General features: G+C 50.5%; 1 protein-coding gene across 6 annotated transcripts in view; it reads right to left on the reverse strand.

Annotated features, from left to right (window-relative positions):
* The window catches only part of HIP1 (huntingtin interacting protein 1), a 121,189-nt gene that overhangs the window by 58,043 nt on the left and 41,028 nt on the right, over nucleotides 1-22,118 (reverse strand). The window contains exon 1 of one of the 6 annotated variants that reach the window (XM_037506849.2): nucleotides 8,011-8,088. The exons of the other annotated variants lie outside the window; for them this stretch is intronic. Within the exon in view, the coding sequence (XP_037362746.1) occupies nucleotides 8,011-8,028 (18 nt within the window). The 5' untranslated portion in view covers nucleotides 8,029-8,088. Of the gene's footprint in view, nucleotides 1-8,010; nucleotides 8,089-22,118 lie in introns of those variants that run through there. 6 annotated transcript variants of the gene reach the window in all.

Genomic DNA, 22,118 nt, shown 5'->3' on the forward strand with positions numbered 1-22,118 from the left:
GCCACTTCTGAACTCTCCAAATCCATCCCTTACCTGAACCACTCTCCACTTTCCAACCAAACAGCCTTCCAATGCCCTGCCCAGTATGATAATTTACATTTAATGTCACTGAAACACATGCGTGCACACACACACAAACACACACACACAGGTCAATTCAGGTCCAGAAGGCATGGATCCAGGTTTGGTTCACTGAAGTATCCCAAGTGTTTAGAACAGGACTTGGCACACAGAGGGCCCTTTGTATTTTCTGAATAAATGAATGAACGAAAGCCTAATAGAATGTCACCTTCTCTAACCCTCCTTCTAGTCCACGTGGCAGAATTTATTATTCTACCTCTGAGTTTCTCTAGGACTTTCCTCTAGTCCCTAACACAGGCACACCGTGTTTCCTTGTGCTTCATTCACTTTGCTCTTCACACATATTGTACCTTTCACAAGACCATCAGCAAAAAGATTAGAATTTGCTGAATTCTAGATTTGATTAGAATTTGCTCAGATGATGGCTAACCTACTTTAGCAATAAAAAAAATGTTTAATTAAGGTATGTAATTTTTTACACATTTACTAGAACAGTATGGTGCAAACAACTTTTATATGTACTGGGAAACAAAAATATCATGTGACTTGCTTTACAGCAATAGCTGCTTTATTGTGGTATCTGGAACCAAATCTACACTGTCTCTGGGGTGTGCCTGTATTGTACTTATCACACTTATAATTATTTATCTCCTGTACCTCCTTGAAGACAGGAGCCTTCAAACTATGACTTTCTCTTATGTTCTCAGCGCTGGCAGGGGGCTGCATTGTTTGCTGACTCAGGGGACAAAGTTGACCTAAGCATAGAACAAAAAGCATGAGGGCAAAAGGACCCTGGAGGAAAAAGCACCGTGTGGTACCAACACCGCTGCAGGGCCCGGGCTAGGGGGGCTGGAGGACAGTGCCGTGCTAAGAAGGCTTTCCAAAGAATCTGCCCAAGGGAAACTCACCAAGAGTAGCTCTTTTAGGTCTCAGAAAATGAGATTGAACAGAGTTGGCCAAAGAGAGGTCATGAAAGAAAGTTCACAAAACACTCATTTCAAAAGGACTTTCATAGTTTGCGGCTCCCACACTTCTCCTGGCACCAGAGAGGCCACCTCGGGACCCTGAGAGCAGCGGTGGGGGAGCTAGGGACAGAAAAACACATCCAAGTCTGCCGACTTTTTAGCTTTTTTGAACTCATGCCCTTCCTCTCTCCTCTCCTTGCTCGGCTCCTAGCAGACCCCCTCGACACCCGCTCTCTCAACTGGAATGTCTTCTGTCACTGCTGCATCATTCATTCAGAGTTCATTCATTCAACGTTCATTTCGCACCCACTGTGCAGCCTGTGTTTTCATCCATGAAGTCACTGAACCTCTTCTTCAAAAACACAGTTTCAATGCCACCTGTTCCAGGAAGCACTGCGGTGGAAAAAGATCTGGATCCCTGGGAGCTCTGCTGGTCCATGGAGATGGGGCTGCACCTGCTCACCCAGGTAAGCCGCGGTGGTTCTGTGCTGTGAGCTGCTGGCCCTGGTCTCCGGGCTTGGGCTTCAGCACACACGCGACTCTCCACTTGCAGTGGCCTTCCTTTCATTGTCCGCTGGGGGACTTCCTCCCCTTCTCCAGCTTTCCCAGTAAGACCTCCCTCAAGCACCTGGCAGCGGTTAACCCCACCCTCTCCATGACAGCACAGCCCTCACGTGTAGTCTGTGCATTCATCACACGTATAGTCATGGCTCACAAATGTGTCATGCTGCCCTACAAGGCTGAGCTAGGCCAGCAGAGACGTGACTCTGAAAGAAAGAATGAATGCTTCACCCCTTCACCTGAAGCTTTAATGGCTCAAGTCTTGCCTAAATGAACGAGCAAACATATTAATAATCATAGCTGTTGCGTACTAAGCCTCTTCCATGCCCCAAGGACGTTAAACGAAGACCACCTCAACCCTTGTAAGTGGGTGGACACCAATCCATCTGAAAGACGAGGAGGTGATCGCCAGGTCCTAGGGCAGCAAAGGGCATGCATTCAGAGCATCTAGCCTCTGGCCTTCATGTCTCCTGAGCCCCTGGTGGCCCCAGGTGGAGTCTTAGACACAGAAGAAGCTCCCTGATTGCTGAGTAACAAGGGGGGTGGGAATTGTATGGGGACTATAACCAAGATGAAAATGCATACATTGTGCAAAAATGAAAAGTGATGTAAAAAATGCATACATATAAAATCAAAAAAAAGAAAAAAAAAGAAGCTCTCTGATCCCCAAGTGCAGGGCACGGGGCTGTGGACTCCTGCTGCCTCCCACTGACACTCCCCAGCACCTTGCGTGCTGGCATTCCTCCCCTTGCGTCCCTGGCATCCCTTCCTACTTGCCTCTTAGGATTTCAGGGAATCTAAAGGAGACAAGGAATTTTTTCTTCTTCATAGAAGCCTTGTAGGTTAATTTCTCTGGGGCCCAAGGCAGGATTAATTTGGTCTGGCTGATGGGTCGGCTCAGGGGCAGCTGCCAGACTATGAGCTAGTCTGGCTTTGGAGTAGGACTTTCTGGGCAAGAAAAGAAACAAAGGTGGCATGGAAATAGCCCCTGGACGTGCTCTCCAAGGAAATCACCCAGCTCTTGTGTGTGTGTTTTGGAAAGACAGCATGGAGGGAGTGTTGTGGGGGTGACAGAGTACTATCTCAGAATCAGTCTACACGTTTACATCTAAACTGAGCCCCTGGCCAGCAGAGTGACACGGAGCAACCTCTGACAACACTAAATCCCACTTCCCAAGGTTGTTTTGAGGGAGAAAATAATCCAGGTGACAGTATTCTGTCAACTGCAAGTGTGTCTGTGTTGTCGAATCCAACACATGTCTCTCTTGACTCTAAGCCTTTCACTCTGGACCTTTTCTTCCCTAACATCTTAACAGCCAGACCCAGGAGGCTGGCACATAGAGGGGGTATTTGACGTGTGTGTGCATTGAATGGGACCTCAGCTTGGTAGCATAAAATCTTAGAGATCACTGACAATAAAAGGCAGCAGTCAGATGGTAAATCAGAAACTTTGTTCCCTTAGTACATTCAAAGGAGACAAATTACAGATTTCCTTTCCCACCGGCACTTGGCCCAGGCCAATGTCACCCATGATCCCTGTCTTACTGCAGGAGCTGTTTGGAGAAGGCAGCAGGTCCATGTGCTCTGCTGAGGTTTAGAAACCACGGTGGGTGATGCACAAAGCCAGGATATACCTACTCACTTCTCAGAACGGCTCTGCATGCTAAAAATGAGCTGCCTTTGCACTCGAGCACTAAGTCACCTTTGCCGGCCACTGGAGCCCTCAGTCACACAGCCCACAGGTCTCTGGGGCTGTTCCTGAAGTCTGTGTGCTGAGCCAGAGCCTCCCAGGTTGGCGAGGACTCAACAGCTTTGCTTCTCCCGGATCCCCAAGCAGCTCCAGTGGGGGACAGAACTGAATTCCTGCCTGGGGTGGCTCTCCAATGGGCAAGTCCTGGTCAACCAAAACCTGCTGCCTCTTGAAAACAAATCCCACCTTCCAGGGTCACATGGCACACATGAACTACTTCCTCCTCCTGACAGTCTTCCAGGAATTCAAGATGATAAGTGGCCCCTCTCCAGTCTCCTCCATGGACTGAACTACTCATTTTACCAGGCTCACCCTCTGGATATTCTTTAGATCAGAGGCCTCAAAACCCTTTTCCCTTTCTTACTTTACATTTCACAGGCCCGTCCACACTTGTGTGCACGTGTGTATGCAATAAAAATCAGTTTTATGAACTAATGCTTACCGTCTTATTGATCTACTTTTAAGAGATTTTAACATACATATTAGAATTAGAATCTCTAGACTCTAGAATTAGAATCAATCTCTCTCTCAATGTTTATATATAAACACGTGTGTGTGTGTGCGTGTGTGTATGCGCGCATGCGCACGCAATGCTGGCTGCAACCCACTGAACCGATTTTGTGACCCAGAGCTGAAAACACCACTCTGATTTCACGGAGCAGGTCACCCATGTCAATTCCTAACTGGTTACTTAGCTCAGACTCTAGATGGGAGGATGCCCGCCTTTCTCATGTAGGTGGTGAGCAGGGCCCTTGGCATCACTCTGCAAAGGGATCTCCCACGCCCCTTCTCCACCTGCTACACACCTGCACACCAATGTCAACCACGGGTTGACCTGAAGCTTCTTCCTGCCCACCCCCACTATCATTTTCCCAGAACACCTGAAACACCTTTTTTTCACTCCTCACTTTCTAGCTCTATACGCTGGAGGATCTGAGGAGACAGGGATTGCACAATTGAGGGGGGGGCTGCCGGATTCATGAGTTCAAAAAGAGCTGAAGGTAACTGATGAGGTTCCCAGGCCCCGTAGACCCACAGGACCCGGGCGCTAATCCCTGCATCATCCCCCGTCAGGCACCCAGTGGCCAAAACCTAGCACCCCAGTGGTCTTTTATATTTACTCGTGTCCATTGTAGAACTTGCTACTGAACCTTTACTTTATTTACTCTGTCACCAAAGCGCACCTGTTGGTGATCAGGAGAACTGGCTTCTGCCATCTGTGTAGGATCCAAGATTTCACTTTGCGCTCCAGTTTTCTTATCTTAAAATGTAACTCCCTTCCTCACGGGGTTGTGGTACACAGGAACAAGGGTGAGGGTGCACTATGCAAAACTAAAACATTATATAAACTACACGTTCTTTTGTCAGAATTGACAGCATTGTCTTTGCTCTTCAAATTACAGCCCTGTGCATTTGGTGTCCAGTAAAGCGCAGACTACATCATCAGCCCCTAAAAGGCACCTGCACTGTACACTCAAGTGTGGAATTAAACCAGTCCTCCCCCAGGTGGCAAATGTCTAATGTCATAAAAAATTCATTGGGTAAGCAGCTGGTGCATCCACTGTCCACCAGCCATTTGTACTTTCATTCAGAAAGATAACCAACCAATCTTAGGAGCACTGGCCCCCAAAACAGCCAGCTGAAATACACCCTACAAATCAGCAATTTGGATCAATCAAGTAAATAAAGGGAGGGGAGGGGGAAATCTGTCATCTCTCCTTAGGATCAGATAAGATTTCGGGGACCATCATTACAACAGCCACCATGGACGGAGGACTCCCTACGCCAGTTCCTGTGCCTTCCCACCTGCTCCAGAATGTTCCAGGCAGGTATTACTGTTCTCATTTTACAGAAGAGGATAAGAGGTTAAGAAACTGGCTCAAAAGCATTCAGGGAGCTAGGTGAATTACCCATATAATCTGCCTTTTCTCATTCAACATCAGCAAGAGAAACCCCTCAAGAAATCCCAAGGGGATTCTTGGTGGGTGCAGCCAAGAATGTGGCTGAAAGGTTGGGTCTGAGGTTAACCCTGGAACCAAGGGCCCCCAGAGTGAGCATTTCAAACCAGAGAAGAGGCTTTAATGGCCAAAAGAGAAAGTAACTTTGGCCTCCTGCAGAAATGGAGGCAGGTACCAATTCCCTGGGGTGGGTAAGGTTCTTACACAGCCCAGAGTCTGTGCTTTTACAAAGAGCTGAGGACAATGGTTTCTAGGCTGGGTGTTGCGCTGCTCAATGATTAATGAGAATCTAATATCACTTTTGTTTGCACCCCAAGCTAAAAGAGGAAAGAGGCAAATTTCTGTGCCCAAAATTCTCCAGAGGCAACCCAGTGCCTTGGTACCATCAAAATATCTTGGCTGGCATTTAAGGCCTTTCTGATCTGGCTCCAACCAACAATCTCATTTCCTGAGCTCAACCCTCTGTTCCCAGCTAAAAGGCCTCATCCTCACCCAGTGGGCTCTCCATTCCTCTTCCCGTGTCTCTCCCAACAAGAAATGCCCCTCACAGCTCTCAGCAGAGCCCATTCCACCAGCCTCGAAGAGCCTGTCTAGGGCTTTAGCCTCCATCTGAGCTCTGAAGCCCAGTCACGCTGCAGACCTCCAAGGTTCTGGGAGCTGTGGCCTTCTGACCAAGGTCTGCATGGATGGCTGGGTGGCCCGCACCTCTATGCACTCCTCACCTAGGACCCTGAGGAGCAGGGTCCTATTTATTTCTCTGAATCTTTCCCACAGCTCTTGCTACAGAAATGATAGTAAGTTGGCATAAAGAGGGGATAGATGCAGGGAGCCAGTAAGTGTTAGAAGTGACTCAGATCTCCAAAGACAGAGGTCCCTGGACCTGGCAATCTGGTCCTTTGGAAGGAATGTGAGCTCCATGCCAGAAACTCATGGGTGATATTGCTTGGATGTCACTGGATTAGAGCTGGAGGCCCCCATATGTCCCCTCTGGCCCCACCATAACCCAGACAGTGATCTCTGTTCTTGCTAAGACCTCTAGCATAAGGCCTGGCCGGAATACATCTCCACAGCTGCATAGAGAAATTTTTTTGAGGGGCAGTTCTAATAGCAACCCAAAGAAAACAAGCTTTCATGGTACCCAAATAAGGAATGGGGTCCAGCCTCTTGGCACTGCCCAATCATGGCACTTCATGTGTCCTCACATGAAGATGGAGCCAACGAGGGCCCTCACCTGGGATGGGTGATTTTCAGAGTCTGATTTTCAGAGTTTCAGAGCCTGTTACTTGAAGTCCCCTCTTTCTTCACCCTCCTCCCACCTTTGAACTTCATACCAATTAAAGGTCTTTGAGCACACAAAAAGCCTGTTTTATTTTTTTTAACTTTGTGCATCTATAGCCAGACCCTCTTAGAACAGGCAAAATGGGTTTTTCTAACCGCCTTAACAGCTTGGGGATCCCTGGGCCCCCCTTGGGTATGAGGTTTCAACCTCAGTACCAGAGGCAGCAGTCAGCTTGCAACGACTCTCACCCATCGCCTTTCATCTGCACCCCTTCTTGCTATCCCCTACTATTCAGCATGCCCAAGGTCTGGCAGGGCCAGGAACTCATCTGCCTTTTCTATGGAGATGGTGACTAAAGGGTACTTTCCAGGGAAACGCCTGATTTTGTATAAGGTGATCTCAAATTCCAGTATCTTCTCTAAGGCACAAATAACCCTAGACCCCCACTCACTACAGATACATCTCAGCACAGCTCTTTCCTCTGAAGCCCAGACCCTCCAGACACACAGGCTGAACCAGCTGTAAGGCTGGTGGTTGGGGTGTGTGCAGAGGGGGTGCTCACCGGTGGCAGTGATCTTAAGGACACCATTAAATTTTCCTACAGAGTGGGGGCCAATGGGGATTCCTGAGAAGACCTGCAGTTTTCAGGCCTCCAAGAGCTCCAGGAGACCAGCTTCCTTCTGAGTATCCCCCAAATCACATGCCACTTCCCTAGGGCTGCTCCTCAATGAATGAATAACAATATAACAATGAATTCGGCTCCAAAGGAGTTCCTGGTGGGGGGCGGGGGGAGCAGAGGGTTGCTCTAGGGGGTGGGGAGGGATCAGGTGTTTGCTGCTCTCCAGGCTGAGGCAGCTGGGGTGGACATGTGGGCTATCTAGACCATCCCCCATCTGTGTCCAGGATTTCATTCCTGCCCCTCACCTTCGAGATGGTGAGAGCCCTTGCGCCTCACAGCCCTCCCAGGCTACCCACCTGCGCTCCCCCGTGCACTGGCTCAGTCCAAAGATCTTCCCAAGCATCTCAAATAGGTGTGCGAGCGGGGCTAGTGGCGAGGGCAGGACCAGGAGCCCCTTCCCGCAGCCCTGCGTTCTCTCCTCCGCCAGGCGGGGATCCCAATTTGGGAGGCGCGCCCGGCAGCCCTCTCCGGAGTCTAGCGCGCTCCCAGGCAGCCCTGCTGGCACCGCGGCGGGAAACTGGGAGCCCCATCCCTGTCGCCACCCGCCTCCAGAATCCTGGCCCGGCTCCCTCCTCAGCGCGCCTGGAGTTGGGGCCAACAGGCGGATCAACAATCCAGAAACTTTCAATGGATCACGCCGGCTGGGGAGAGGGAGGGGAGGGGACACGCGGGGGGGGGGGGTGTGCAGGGACTGGGGGTGGGGGAGGCTCGGGGCAGAGCCCCGGCTCTTCACTCACCATCTTGCTCACATCCATGACCGAGGCTGGGGGCACCCCCCCTGCAATCCCGCTTCTCCGAGGCGCTCCTCCCGGCTAATTCCGCCTCGACCGGGCCATGCCGCGGGGAGGGCGAGCGGCGCGCCCCGCGGACCCGGGCAGCAGCGGCGGCTGCAGGACGGAGGCTGGCCCGGAGCGGGAGGGGGAGGGGAGCGAGGGGAGGGGGGCGGAGGGGAGGGGAGGGGAGGGGAAGGGAGGGGAGGGGGGAGGGGAGAGGGGGGCGGCGCGGAGCCGCAGCGCGCACCGGGGCGGGGGCCCGCGGGCTCAGGGGCGCGGCGGAGCCCCAGCGCGCCGGGAAACCCCGAAACCGGCGGGAGGCCCCGGGCGTCGGCGGCCGGTGGGGGGCCGGGGGCGATGTGGGGGGCCAAGGGACGGATTCCCGGGGCCCGCAGCCCGGGCGCGCGGCGAGGCGTGATTTGAATAACAAAAGGTCGGTTCCCCGAGCCGGGCGGGGGGCGCGGGCGCGCGAGTGTGGGGGCGCGGGCGCGTGCTTTGGCGCCGGGGTCGGGGGGCTCAGGAAGTGCGCGGGGGAGGCCGCTGGAAAGGACCCAGAGCTGGGGGGCGCCGCGAGCCGACATTCCAGTGGGGGCAGGGGGTCCGCTCGGCCCCTCCCCACTTGGCTTCACCGGACAAAGGCGGAATTCACAGCCAGTTGTTTGCCTCCTGCCGCTAATTTGGAGGGGACGCCGGGATGAGTCTGGGGTCTCCAAACAGATGGGCAAACAGAAGGAAGTGGAACAGGTATCCCCGGAAGGCCCCGGGGCCCACGAGGGAGGCAGAGCCGGTCCCCTGGAGCGCGGGGGCTGGCTTCTCAGTGCTCTGTCCGGAGCGCGGAGCTCCTTGCTCTCGAGCCAGAACCTGCAACGATTTTCCATTCTGTACTCAGTGGCCCTCCGCCCTTGGAGACGTGGGCACTCCTCGCTGCTGGAGACTCAGCTGGGGGCAGAGCAGGGGTCCGGGCAAACGTGCTTTAGGGACAAAGTCTCCAGCAAACGCCTGGATGCCCGAGCCCAGGGCTTCAGCACAGGCGGCCTCAATCCCTCAGATGAGCTGGACGGGTGGGCACTGCTGAGTGAGCAGGCACCTGAGGGACCTACACCGACCCAACCGAAGGCCCCCAGGTCACTCATCAGGCAGGGAATGGGGGCTGGAGACACCCCCATAGACACTGCAGCCCAAAGGGAGAGGAGCTCCCCTTGGTACGTGGGGGTGTCCAGTAGGGGGAGCACGGAGCTTCTAAAGTCCTTGCTGATGAACAGGTGATGGGACCATCCACAGCCCTGGGCCCTCTGGACTCACGCCAAGGGCACTACTGGCACGTGCCACTTACTAGGCTGACCAGACCAGCCCCTCCCCTTCACATCTGAGTGCTCAATCTGTGACATAGGGATCTGTCTGCAATCTCCTGGGGGGTGGTGTGTGTGTGTGTGTGTGTGTGTGTGTGTGTGTGTGTGAACACCATGATATGAAAGATGATTTAAAAAAAGGCATAAAGGCAAAAGTGCAGGAGTGTAAGGGGCTTTTGTTGTGGCAATTTTCATTTATGGCTGCAGAGTGCAACCATGGTCCTCAACTTCAGGTAAGGGATCTCTGGGCTCAGGTCTCTCTGTTTACCACTAAATCTGGGCTGCAGACTGACATACCCTCCTCATCCCAGGGCTGCCCCTGGCAAGCCCAGCTCTTCCTTTGCTTCCCAGCCAGGGAAGTCATGTGGGCAGCCCAGGCCTGTTCTGGCAGGCTGGCTCCCCATAGTCCCTTCTAGCTACTTGTGTCCACAGAGTGAACCCAAATGCAGTGGGAAGTTGCAGGGAAGCACGTCACTGCTTCCTCGCCCTCCAGAACCCAAGGGAGATCAGGGCCCCGGGAAGCAACAGGAGTCACCCAATGCAGAGATGAGTTTGGGATTATCTGCTGCTTGATTAAATGTACCACCATCTGTTTTCTTAAAAGAAAGGGGGAAAGATTTTGTATGTTTTATATGTTTGAAAAAGATCCCTCATTCCTGTGGTTGATTAATAGATCAAGGTCTCTCAGTAGATCTCAGCACCTTAGCTGGCAAAGCCCATCTTCCCTTTGCTAAAATGGAAATAATGATATCCACTTGGTATCAGATGGTGATGGCCAAATAAAAGAACTTCCCCAAAGCTTACTAGTGGTAGGCTGAATACTGCCTCCCAAAGATAGCATGTCCTGATCCTTGGGGCCTACATACACAAACTTACGTGGCAAAGACTGTGCACAAATAATTAAATCAAAGATTCTGAGATGAGAAGATGATCCTAGGTCTCAGGACCTGAGCTGGGTAGACGCAGGTGCAATCACATGTGTCCCTGTAAGTGGGGGGGTGCACACAGAGGCAAGGCAGCGCACACTGAGGCACCAAGGAGGTGATGTGTCCACAAGGATGCGGGCAGCCACCAGAAGCTCTGCCAGGCCATCAGCAGTTTCTCCCCTAGAGTCTCTAGGCATGTAGCCCTGTCATGCCTTGACTTTAGCTCTGTGAGGGCTGGTGTCACAACTCCAGACAGGTGCCCGCCTCAGGGCTGACCTCGCCGTTGGATTTCCTTGCCAGGGAGCTGCTCATGTGCTAGCAGAAGGGGCCAACCAGGAGCAGCCTGCTCTCCTGCCTCATTTAGAGGGTGCCCTGGCCAATAAACAAGTACCCACATGCAGGCACGCATGGGCAAGGAGGCACACATGCGTGCGCGCGCACACACAAACACACACATATAAACACAGGGAAGGAGCAAATAGCTTTTTTAAAGAGCTTGGGCTTCTCTGTCTTGGCTAACCCATTGCCCCTAGGCCCACCCAGAACACAAAAACCTTCGGGTGCCTGTTTTTCCTCCCATTCCTCTTGGGTAGACAGGTTCAGACTTCTAAGAGTTGATGAAGGGGTCCTGCTTAGGAGTCACCATTCCAAACGCGTGTGCCTTGATGCTTCCTGTGGTCTCAGGTCATTAAGTACAACATTTCTAAAGCCTACCTGATGCAGAGAGAGGAAATTTAAAACTTGCATGATCATGAGACTGTAGCCATTGGCTCAGGCTAGGGGAGACTTTTGAATTAATTGGACAGAAAGCGAAACAGAAATAAGTGGGTTCAGAAATAAGAATGCTGTGGCCCTAGGCTACTTCTCTGTCCTTCCTTCAACAGCTCCAAACCACCACACCCAACGTGCCCGCCAGTATTTTGGGTACCTCATGGAGTCGAAAGACATGCTTTCCCCTCTGTTTTCACAAACTGCACCCTCTCCTGTGTTTTCTGTCTCAGCTGACGGTGCCACCTCCACTTAGCTGCTCAAGCTCGAAACTTCAAAATCAGCCAAATCCCTTCATTGAAACCCTCCCTCTTCCCCCCAACACCAACCATTTCTAGGCCCTGTGCCTGTGCATTTCTTTCTGGCAAATAGCTTCCAATCTATGTGAACCCTCCAAATACTGATAACTACTGTGCTGGCTAAGCTTTCAACAACAGCCTCCTAACTGGCCTCACTTTCTTCAATCTCTTCCTGTCAATTATTCTTCTACTCTTCTGATTGCAGTTTCCCACCAGCCCACTCCAAGTGGAAAAACAACAGCTTCCATAGTTCATTTTGCTCTCAGGTTATTACTACTCTGGCCTCATCTTCCTCCATTCTAGTCTGCCTTTTCTCCCATCCTTCTCCCTCCACCCCATGAGGTCCTGGCCCATCAAATTGATCACAAGAGCTCTGGATGCTTCTACCTCAGCTTGGAAGGTTTTTTTCCCCCCTCATCCTTTCAGGACCCTTCTCAGGGGTCACCTTCTCCATGAAGAAGCTATGTCTGACCTATCCAGACATAGCTGGTCTCTTGGGGGGCCAGTTTTACAATGGACAGCCCTTGGGTACAGCCTGTATCACCACTCTGGGATGGGATGGTCCATGCCCTGGGCTCTCCCTGCTTGCCTATGAGTTTCCTCAGGCAGAATTTTGGCCTTACTGGCCTTGCACCCTGAGTGTTTGGCCCTTTACTTACCTACCCCAGGTAACACCACACCCACATCACTGTTCCACCTTTACTGTCAACTAAAACTTATAGAATGATCCAGGAGACTTGCACAGGAGCAGTTAATGTGTCCTGGTAGAGAGTGACACCTACTGGAAAACTGTGATTCTGCAGCCTAGCCCTATAAATGGCACATGGATGGTCCCAGCTGACCTGATCAGGGCTGGGCAGCATAGAATACTTCAGAAGGGTGAGGTTCCACAGCAGGGGAACCAGATTTATCCATGGTCTACTTTCCCAGGATAAACCTGAGCATGGAAAGGGTTTGGATCACCTTCCATTGACAGTCGGAATTCCCAGGAAGGTTTAAACTAAACAATACTCCCTACAAAAGGGCCTTTTGTGATGTATGTTGCTATGCTACCACTAACAATGAGCATGTGCAGATAGCTGTAAAGTTTACAAAATGCCTTGTTAGTTATCTCACTTGGTCCTTAAAAAAACCAGAGAGTCAAATAGAACAGGTATTATTATAACACTGATTTTGCAGGAGAGACTGAAGAACAATGTACAAATGAAATCTGGGGAAGGCACTGAGATGGGAAGGGGAGATCCAAACTTCTTTAGCTTTGCCCATGGTGTTTTTAGTTAAGTTTACCTTTTTACAAGAAGAATAAAATAAAACATTATCACTTGACAATAACAATAATAAAGAAGAAAGAACTTGTAGGCTATACAGTGAGGCAAGCATTAAGTTGAATTCTGACTCCATTATTTCCAGATAGGGGAAAATTTCTTAACTTCTCTGAATCTCAGTTTTCTTACCTGAAAATTAAGTAGGACTATTAAGTAAAGTACTTCCCAGGGTTGATGTGAAAATTAAGCAAACCAATGCATATAAAGCATATGACATGTGGAGGATGGCCCTGAGCTTGTCAACACACTTCTCTCTCCATTTACTTGGTGTCTAGTTCCTGAAAAGTTCTAGATAATGTTTTAAAAGCTTACATTACCAAAAAAAAAAAAAGGCTAGAAAGCAAGGATATACCCTTATTAAAATAATGGCAAGTAAATAGGTTTATGGTTAGAAAAAATAAGGAACTAAGGCCACTGACTATACCTAACTGAGCAGCAATGGACATTAGCTGACAACCACTGGCTGGCAGCTCCCAGTCCTCCCCCAGGGTGTGCCTGCAGACAGACCCTGCCAGGGCAGCTGGCCAACACGGTGGCTCAGTGGAGGTGTATTCCTGCAGCCCCTTCCTTGGGCAGAAAGAAGGCTGATTATCAGCTTTTAGGAGCAAGTCCTCTGAATCAGCAGTGACATATCTTCCCCAGCACATGCTCTAAGTACCAGCCAGAGATGTCCAAGCTGCCCCGGAGACCCCTGGGAGCTGAAGCATAAATGAGTCATGAGATGAGGCCTAAAGTACCACTTAGATCAGAGAAAGGTCGGGTACTCTGCTCTCACCAAGGCTGGCCCAAGGGACAGAACCAGGGGCCTTGGAGCAAGGCTGTCTATAGAAGGTACCCAGAAATGTACAATTTTTTGTCAGATTAAGGGCCAGAGATCTCTGAGGAGAAAGAACTGGAGGTCCAGGCTGTCCCTTTCATCCTGGCACTAAGTGTGTCTGTGTCTGTGTCTTCACCCCAGTTCTATCATCTATAGATTTCCAAATCCAGTATTATGTCCCTAGTCCTGTCTACTAGTGGCTCCTTTTGGGATTTCAGTTGCTGCAGCTACTACTAAGCCGTCTAATGGATGGGGACTCCCCAGGACTCCATTTAGGGAGCATCATGGGCTCGTTAGCTCTGTGCAGTCCTAAGTCCTAGGAGAGCAGCCTGTGGATGGAGCTGGGCAGGGAGGTAGGGGGGCGAGGGAGGACCAGGGCCCAGTGAGTGCAGAAGTCCAGGCAGCAGGGCTGACCACAGGTGGCACCTTGACTGCGTGTGGTGAGTGGAATAGGCCACATGTGTTCTCTGCCAGAAGTAGAGCTGTCTCATGAGCAGAAAGCTGGGAGGGGAGGGTTCCAGCTGGAACACTTGGGCTCTGCTTGTAGGCAAGAGAAAGCCGGGCAGGCTGCTGTGTGGGAAAGGCCAAGCCCGGGCTCCAGAGGGAAAGTGGGACTGAGTGCCTCTGGGCTTCTGGAGCTCTGGCTGGGGCTGGCTGGACCACCTGGTGAGGGCCAAGGGCAGGGAAACCAAGCAGCTCCCCTCAGTTTCTGTAGTTCTTCCAGCCTCTAGACTCGTCTCCAGCTTGCTTGAGTCCAGCAGCTCCTGAGGGGAGCATGGCCGGAAGCTGCAGGCCATCAGGGGTTGCAGTGGTGAGCCAGGAAAACAGGCACCTGGGGCCACGGCTTCAAGAAGGGAACAGGGGGAAGAAGGAGACCTGTTACAGGAATGAAGGCCAGGCAGTCACCTGATGGAAGATCTGAGCCTGGAAGTGGTGCTGTGAGGAGCGATCAGGGAATCAGGACCAGGACCATGTTTTCCAGGGCAGTGTGGGGAGGAACATGGTCTTCCGGGCATTAAGTCTGCCCTGCTGGTTGGCAGACACAGAGAGAGGTGCAATGGACACACTACGGCTTGGCCTGATGCCCGAGTCATTTGTGTGTCAAGGAAGCTGAGAAGGCCATTTGGGAGGCTCACTGGACCCAAGCTGCTCCCCAGCTCAGGCCAGACCCAGGTGATGGTAGCAGAGCTCTGAGGATGGGCCATTTATTCCTAACATCTTTTGGACCGTGAATACAACTTTTGAATTGAGCCTTCCCCTTCAATGTTTACAAGGAACACTTTCTAATGAAGTTTAGAAAAGCACTTTTTGAATTCTTCTAGCTCTTGGAATGTGGCCTAAATCACCATCATTCCTCTCACTGACCAACCCCTTTGTTACGCAGGACATGGTGCCTTGCCGAGGGCATCAATGCCCACCTGTGAAGTTGAGAATCAGAAGCAGCAAGGCAGAGGGCGCATAAAGTGACGGTGGTTATTGCCCGGGTGGCCCTCCACCCTTGCTGTGCCCTGCAGGCACCCGTAGCCTAGCCCCACCCTGGGGACACTCAGGTAACTGGTCTGGGCCCTGCCTGGCACACACATTTTAAAGCTCCCCCAGGAGGTGCTGATGTGCAGCCAAGATTGGAAACAGCCAGAGCTAGGGCTCGGGAACCCCGCCCCAGAGTTGGCTGAAGCCCAGGTGTGCAGGAGACCAGGAAGTGCGGCACTTCCCTTACCGCTTCTACATTGGGAATTTCCCAGCCTCCACCTAGAATTTTCCATCCCTTGGCCCAAGGTTCACCTTAAGCAGGGACTTCTGAACCCTATGTTCTTGGTTGATTTCTCTTTCCTCTTTACATCGCCATCCTCCCCTCCTCCCATATAAAACACGTGTCCATGAGCCTTTCTGCACCTTTGACATCACAAGGGAAAGACTCCAAGCAGGGCTGAGGGTTCTTCGTATGCTGAACCACGCTTAGCATCCCCCAGAGTTGACATCCATTCTGTAAAGAGACACTGCTGTGGAGAAGTGCCTGCTCTTACAAGGCTGCTTTGAGCTGGTGGGTTCTGGGCAGCAAAGAGCTGCTGGATTTCTAAAGCCTCTCCAGGCAGGTTGTGGGTGGCTGGCAGGGGTGTGGGGGCCTGTTAGAGGCACTGAGACAGATGGGGGTATATTAGCCAAGTCCCTGAGTCAGCAGACAGCCTGGAATCCTCAACTCAGGGAGCTGGGGCTGCCAAAGCTCCCTGCCCATCTTGCTTTTCTCAGAGGCATGAATTTTGGGGACCCTCAAATGGCCCAAAGGTTGGTTGCTAGCTCCTTCCCAGGAGGACAAGCCCAGGTATCTGCCCAGCTATCTAATATGCTAAGACCTGTCCCCAGAGCATGGACCAGGGCAGAGGTACCAACTTAGAGAGACGTCTGAAGTGCCCAAGCGTTGGCATTTCCGCCTTGGAGAGGGCGGCAGCCAGGCTAATTCCATGTTATTACAGCCTCACAGGAAGCCAGCCTGGCCCGGCTATCAAACAGCAGCAATTTATGGACCTCGGGGGCAGAGGAGGGAAGAGAAAGGAAAACACAACCCTTCCCCCGCCGCCCCCCCCAAAATTGATCCTGAGTTATTTTTAGGTGCTTAGTCGTCCCACACAATTCTTTTGAAGAGCAATGACATGGGTTCTATACAAAAACCATTTAGCAGGAGGTGGTTGCTCACACAGGTCGACGGGGCGGGGGCATCCATGAGCACAGAGCCTGGGTGAGGAGGGAGACGCAGAGGACCTTTAAGGCCCCTCCTCACAGCAAAAGTACCCCAGGATTCATAAGGCAGCGTAGGGAAGCTGAATGAAGAGAGGCTTTTAAATCAGAATTCCCAAATTCAAGTTCTCCTTCCAGCTATCTCTTGCTGGAATGGCCTTGGGCAGGTCACCCAGAATGTCAGATGAGACCCTAGAGCCCTGTGGCCTTAGGCAAGTGACCCAACCTGTCTGTGCCTCAGTTTACCCAGCTACAAAACAAAGCTAGTTTAGGTAAAACACTCAAAAGATTGCCTGGTGGAATGCTGCAGGGGAGGCAGAAGAGGCACTGGGATTTCCATGGCCCTCGCTGCCTGTCACCCTCACACCGCTGACCCTGGTCACAGCGGCTGACGTCTGCCCTTCCTGGGCCTGTCCACTTCCCTCAGGGCTACCCCTCTCCCCCATTAATCTTCCTAGGTTGAGCACCCAGCAGTTCTCAGCAGAGACTCTAAGGCCAGGGTCCACCTCTGTCATAGTCTCCCTGTCTTAGGTGGCAAGATACTAGGGACAGTGGTCCTCTTACCTCTAGACCCCAAGCTGCCACCTCAGGGATCATTCACAAACAAAGGCAGTTTCCCCCCCACACACACACACACAAATTCCAAGAACTTTCCACCAACAGCTGGTAAGGGTGAACTCCCGAGAACCTTCATCTGGCTTGCCACTCCTCCATTCTTGCCCCACATCATCCTACCACAGCACCTTTGCATGAGCTGGCTTCTCTCCCTGTAAGGTTGCCTTGGCAGAGAAACACACACACACCGGTCACCTCTCCTGTCTTCCCAGTCAGGGCTGATCTCCCCAAAGCACTTTTTGCGCCTCCCTGGCTCTGGCAGGATTACTCAGGGCTGGCTGACCCTTTGAGGCAGGAACCTGGTCTCATTCCAAGTCCAGGCCAGGGCATACCCCTGCAAGGCCCTTGAAGCATATACCCAGGAAAAAAATTCCACCCTTAGTAGATATACTGGCATCACTAGAGATGGCAATCCCTCTAATAAATGGTGATGCTATGGGACACAGTTTACTTCGTGTTCTAAAGAAGTAAATAGCATAGATGTGTCAGTTGCATTCATTAGAATACATGATTTGGGTAACAGAAGTTTGGGAAAAAACAAATGGTGACTTGATTAAGCTTAGGCATTCCTGCCCCTCCCCGGAGCTGGGGTCACCTCTGTTCTGAGAGTCCCTCTGGCAAGGAAGTCCTTGATAAAGCTGTTGCCCACAACTGTCAGGCACCCCACCCCCCACCACCATCACAATCTCACACGTCACAGGAGTAGTGCAATCGAGGCATTTACATCTTACACTCAGTTTTTCCTGTCCGTATAATGGGTATAAAGGACACTGTTCTCACAAGAGGTTGTTACAGGGGTCAAATGAAAAATACCCTATGTAAAAGTACTTAGGAAACTATTAGTATTCATAAAATTTTCTGAAAGCCCAAAAGATCTCTTTATTGCAAAGTTTATTAATAAATAATAAAATCTGCCCCTGTGGGTGTAACAGGTTTGATTATAGAGTCTTGCCAGTTCTTGCCCCATCAGCCTCACTGCTCCTTCCCTTGCCCAGCTCCTAGGATGGGCCCAGCTAGTGTCCTGGTAAGAGCAGGGATTCTAGCTATACCATGCCTGTGCTAGTAGGTGCCTGGCCTAGACCCAGGTCCTGACCCTCCTGAACCTGTTTTCCGGAGACAATGAAGCCCATGAAGAGGACTGAATGAGGGGGATGAATCTAGTCTGTGGCACGTTAAAAGCAGCCATGACTTCTGGGCTACCTGGGTTAGCACTGACGCTGCAGAGAGCTGATGACAGCCCCCTCCCCTGGGCTCCTGCAAATGAGTGTGCAGGCCAGGGAGCTCTTAGTTTTCCTGGGGGTGGAAGTGGCTGTGGTGGTGGGCAGGGGGTGGCGAGTAGTGGCAGTGTCTGGGATCTTTTTTCCCTCTTCCCTTTACACAGAAGCTCCCCTCAAAAGTTCCCCCCATGGAATTTCAAGCCATTTACTTACTAAGTACCTGGGTCTATTTGTTCATTTTAAAATCCATTTAAAGCTAGAGTCACTTTCCTAAAACACACATCAGAATTTCTTGCTGTGTTTTTGCAAAGCCTAGTGTTGATGTCAAAAGAATGGGAGGTGAGTTAGGACTCTGGGACGTGTTCTCAGATCAAGGAGTACCTGATGAAGACAGGGCCCTCTTCCCCTCGATCATGGCCGAGCCCCCTCCAGCGTGGTGCCTAGCATGGAGCAGGCCCGCAATCAATAGTGGCTGATGCATGAATAAATGTGTGTGGCCCTGTTTGCGTGCTGGGACACCCATGGGACTCTGATGTCTGTGCTAGTAGGTGCCTTTGGCTTTAGCAAACCATCTAGACAGCATGTCTCCACACCTGTGAAGCAGGAGCATGACCACCTTTTACAGATGAACTAGATGAGACACAGAACCTGAAAGGACTTGTCTGGGAAACAGAAGCCATGGCTCTCATTGGACTCATTTACCAAATATTGGGACTGCAGGCTCTTTCCACAGCGCCATATTCTTCTTGCCGTTTTATACAGTCAGGGCTGTGGGGCGGTGAATGCAAAACTGAAGTAGGAACTGGTTTGAGGCACAGCACGTCCTACTCACGATGGAGGAGATAATACATCTCCTCTGCGCCCATGTGAAAAAGGGTTTGGTGGTTCCTCAAAAAGTTAAATGCCGAATTATCAGACAACCTTGTAGCTGTAGGTCTATATCCAAGAGAAATGAAAATAAAGACTGAAGCAGGCATTGGCATGATACGGTTCATAGTGGCATTATTCACAACAGCGAAAAAGGTGAAAACAACTCAACTGTCCATGAAGAGATGAATGAGCAAAATGCAGAGGATGCTCAGTGTAAAAAGGCATGAGGTTCTGACAAATGCCACGACATGGATAAACTTGCAACATTAGACTAAGTAACATTAGACATACAAGGACAAACACTGTATGATTCCACTTACATGAGACATCCAGAATACACAAATTCACAGAAACAGAAAATAGATTAGTAATCTATTAGTAAATAGATTAGTAAATCTATTAGTAAATAGATTAGTAATCATGGGACAGGGTTAAAGGGGCTAGGGAACTGTTGCTTAATGAGTGCAGAGTTTCTGTTTGGCTGATGAAAAACTTTGGAAACAGTGGTGATGGTTGCACAATACTAATGATTAAAATGGAAAATTTTGTCATTTACTATACCACGATTTTTTTTTAAAGTAACACATACACTGAAAAACCCCACAATAGCAGCAGTATAGAAGTAGATATATGGATCAGTGAAATAGAACAATAAGACCAAGAGCAAATCTATGCATTATTTATGGGAATTAGTTTGTGACAAAGGTGGTTTTTTAAGTTAGCAGGGAAAGGGCAGATTATTCATGTGGTGTTAATACAATGGAAAAAGTTTTTACAGAGAGGGGGTAGGATGGGGTGATGAGGGTAGCTTTTACGGCTAGCTTAAGGAGCCAAGTTGAAAAAAAGCAGAACTACAAACTAAGAAGAAAATCTAGGACACCTGTTTATGACTTTAGCATTAGGAAGGCCTTCTTATGTGAGATATAAAATGACATCCGAAAAGAAAATTTTCCTGTGGTATCATCTTTGAGCTGAAGAACATGGTCAGATCTAATACAATTTCAAATCCATATAAATACACAAATCTTCTAGCCCTTGGGCATCTATCCTAGAGAAAAATGCTCCCAAGGGCCATGTTCAAGGGCGTTCCCTGGAGTTCTGTTTTTCTGAGGAAAAACAAAAGCAACTCAAAGCAAAAGCTGCAGCCATAACAGAAAGTTGAAACAAACTAGGGCACTTGAATTCTATGAAATACTATGTGGTAGTTAAAAAGAATGAAGTAGATTTAAAATACTGGTTGAGAAAAGTCTAAAAAAAAGGGTGTGGGGGGAGAAGGGGAAGAAAACCTGACAGCCTGGATCTGGATTATCCAGATGGATCTGCTCCTGGCTTGCTGACTGAGCTGCTCCATACTTTCTAAGGTTTCTGCAGGTGGAGTGCACATCTGCCCACTGTGGGTGATGTCATCTGAAGCGCTGCCAGAACTGTGATAAGGCCTCAGAATGTTCTACCCTGGCAGCTAAACTCCCAGGGATGGAGTCAGGAAGGGGGCAGCTGGGGTGCAGTACTAGAATTCCAGTAGGTCGAGGGGGCCAAGTGACAGAAGAAGGTGGAAAAACAAAGTCTATAAAAAGCAGTAGGAAAGCAAGGTCAAAGGGGCCGTAGCAAGTGTAGTCAAGTTTCAGTGACTGACCAATCACTTTCGGGTGGAGACATGTCAAGTGAAATCAACATGTTCTTAGATGCTGCTGTAGGTCATTCTGTTGCCTCCTAATTTTGGTCAGTCCCAGGGTTGAAACTAGATCATTTTGGTGAATCTATGCGAAAGCCTGCAAAACCATGTGGTTTTGGTCTCACTGAGTATCCAAGTGTCCCCCCTCTACTTCTCCCAGCTCTTTCCCATCTCAGGAAAGGGAGGGGACCCACACCTCCTGAGCTTCTATTATCGAATTTCATCCTCACAATTACTGTAATTAGGAAGGTAAGCAATGTGCCCAAGGTCACACAACTTACAGGGATCAAGGTGAGGATCAGGATCAGAACCTGGGCCTGTTTACATCTAAAAATCAGGTTGCTCCCATTAGCTGACGTTGCTGTGGAAGCTCTTATTAAGTACCACTGTACGCAAGAATCTCTGGTAAGTGACCCAGAGGATGTAAAATAAGTCCTGATTTCAGACAGCCTAAGTATACTGGTAGCGAATACACAAGCTACAGTAGGTAGTAAAAGGACATCAGTGTCATCCTTGATAGGTAGGGAAGCGTTGCCAGAACACTACAGAGGTCAAGAAGATGGGCTACAAGATGGGCCACATCTGGAAAAATGGCAAAACCACATGTGGTTTGTGGGTCTCCTTCCAACCCTTTCTGTTTTGCCCTGAGGAATAGCCCTTATGCCACTACAAAAACAAGATAAATAAGACAACATCAAACGAGAAACCCAACAATGCTACCAAGCCAACACAAAGGATCCCCCCTCCTTAAAGTCTCTCAGCACTCTCGGTCCACTTGCTCGTTATTACAAATAATGGGGGTAGTGTGAAGAGACAGAGGACAATGCAGAGGAAAGTCCATGTCTCCGTGGGAGGAGCGGCGCTGCAGGAGCCCGAGAAAGTGCAGACAACGCGGTAGGAGAGTAGGACCGTGGACTCCCTAAGGACTTGACCAGATCCTGGAGGAAGACCCCTGAGGATGAGGAGGGGGGAAAGACACTATGGTGCTGATTCGGGGAGCGGCTGCGGCAGAGTGAACTCAGGCCCAAATCCGCCTGTGCGCATGAGCTCTGGTGGAGAGGAAAGAGGAGGCCAGGAGGTGGACTCTCCTTTTGAAGAAGCTGGTTGTGAAGGGCAATAAACACAGGAAATTCCTAAGGGGATGGAAAGATTCCGAGAAGTCTTAGGGTTTTTGAGACTGGGGAGGATGGACGCATGCTGTATGCTCGGAGGCCAAGAGATGGAATGAGCGGGAACCGAACTGGAGAAAGGTGGGTGGCTGAGCAAGGTCACAGGAGCAGCTGGGCGCCAGGGAACAAGTGGCAGGTGAGCCAGTCAGGGCAGAGGGGAGAGGGGAGAGTGTGCCCAATGATGTCACAGTGCATGGACCCAGGAGCACAGAGGAGGGTCACTCTGAAGGGTCTTCACCTTTTAAGTAAGCGCGGGTCAAGGGGGAGAGAAAGGAGAAAGAAAGGAAGAGAAAGGAGTGTCCTAGATGCTAG

This window comes from Talpa occidentalis, unplaced genomic scaffold, assembly GCF_014898055.3.
Source record: "Talpa occidentalis isolate TD23 unplaced genomic scaffold, MPIMG_talOcc4v2.1 talOcc4.12, whole genome shotgun sequence".
NCBI lineage: Eukaryota > Metazoa > Chordata > Mammalia > Eulipotyphla > Talpidae > Talpa > Talpa occidentalis.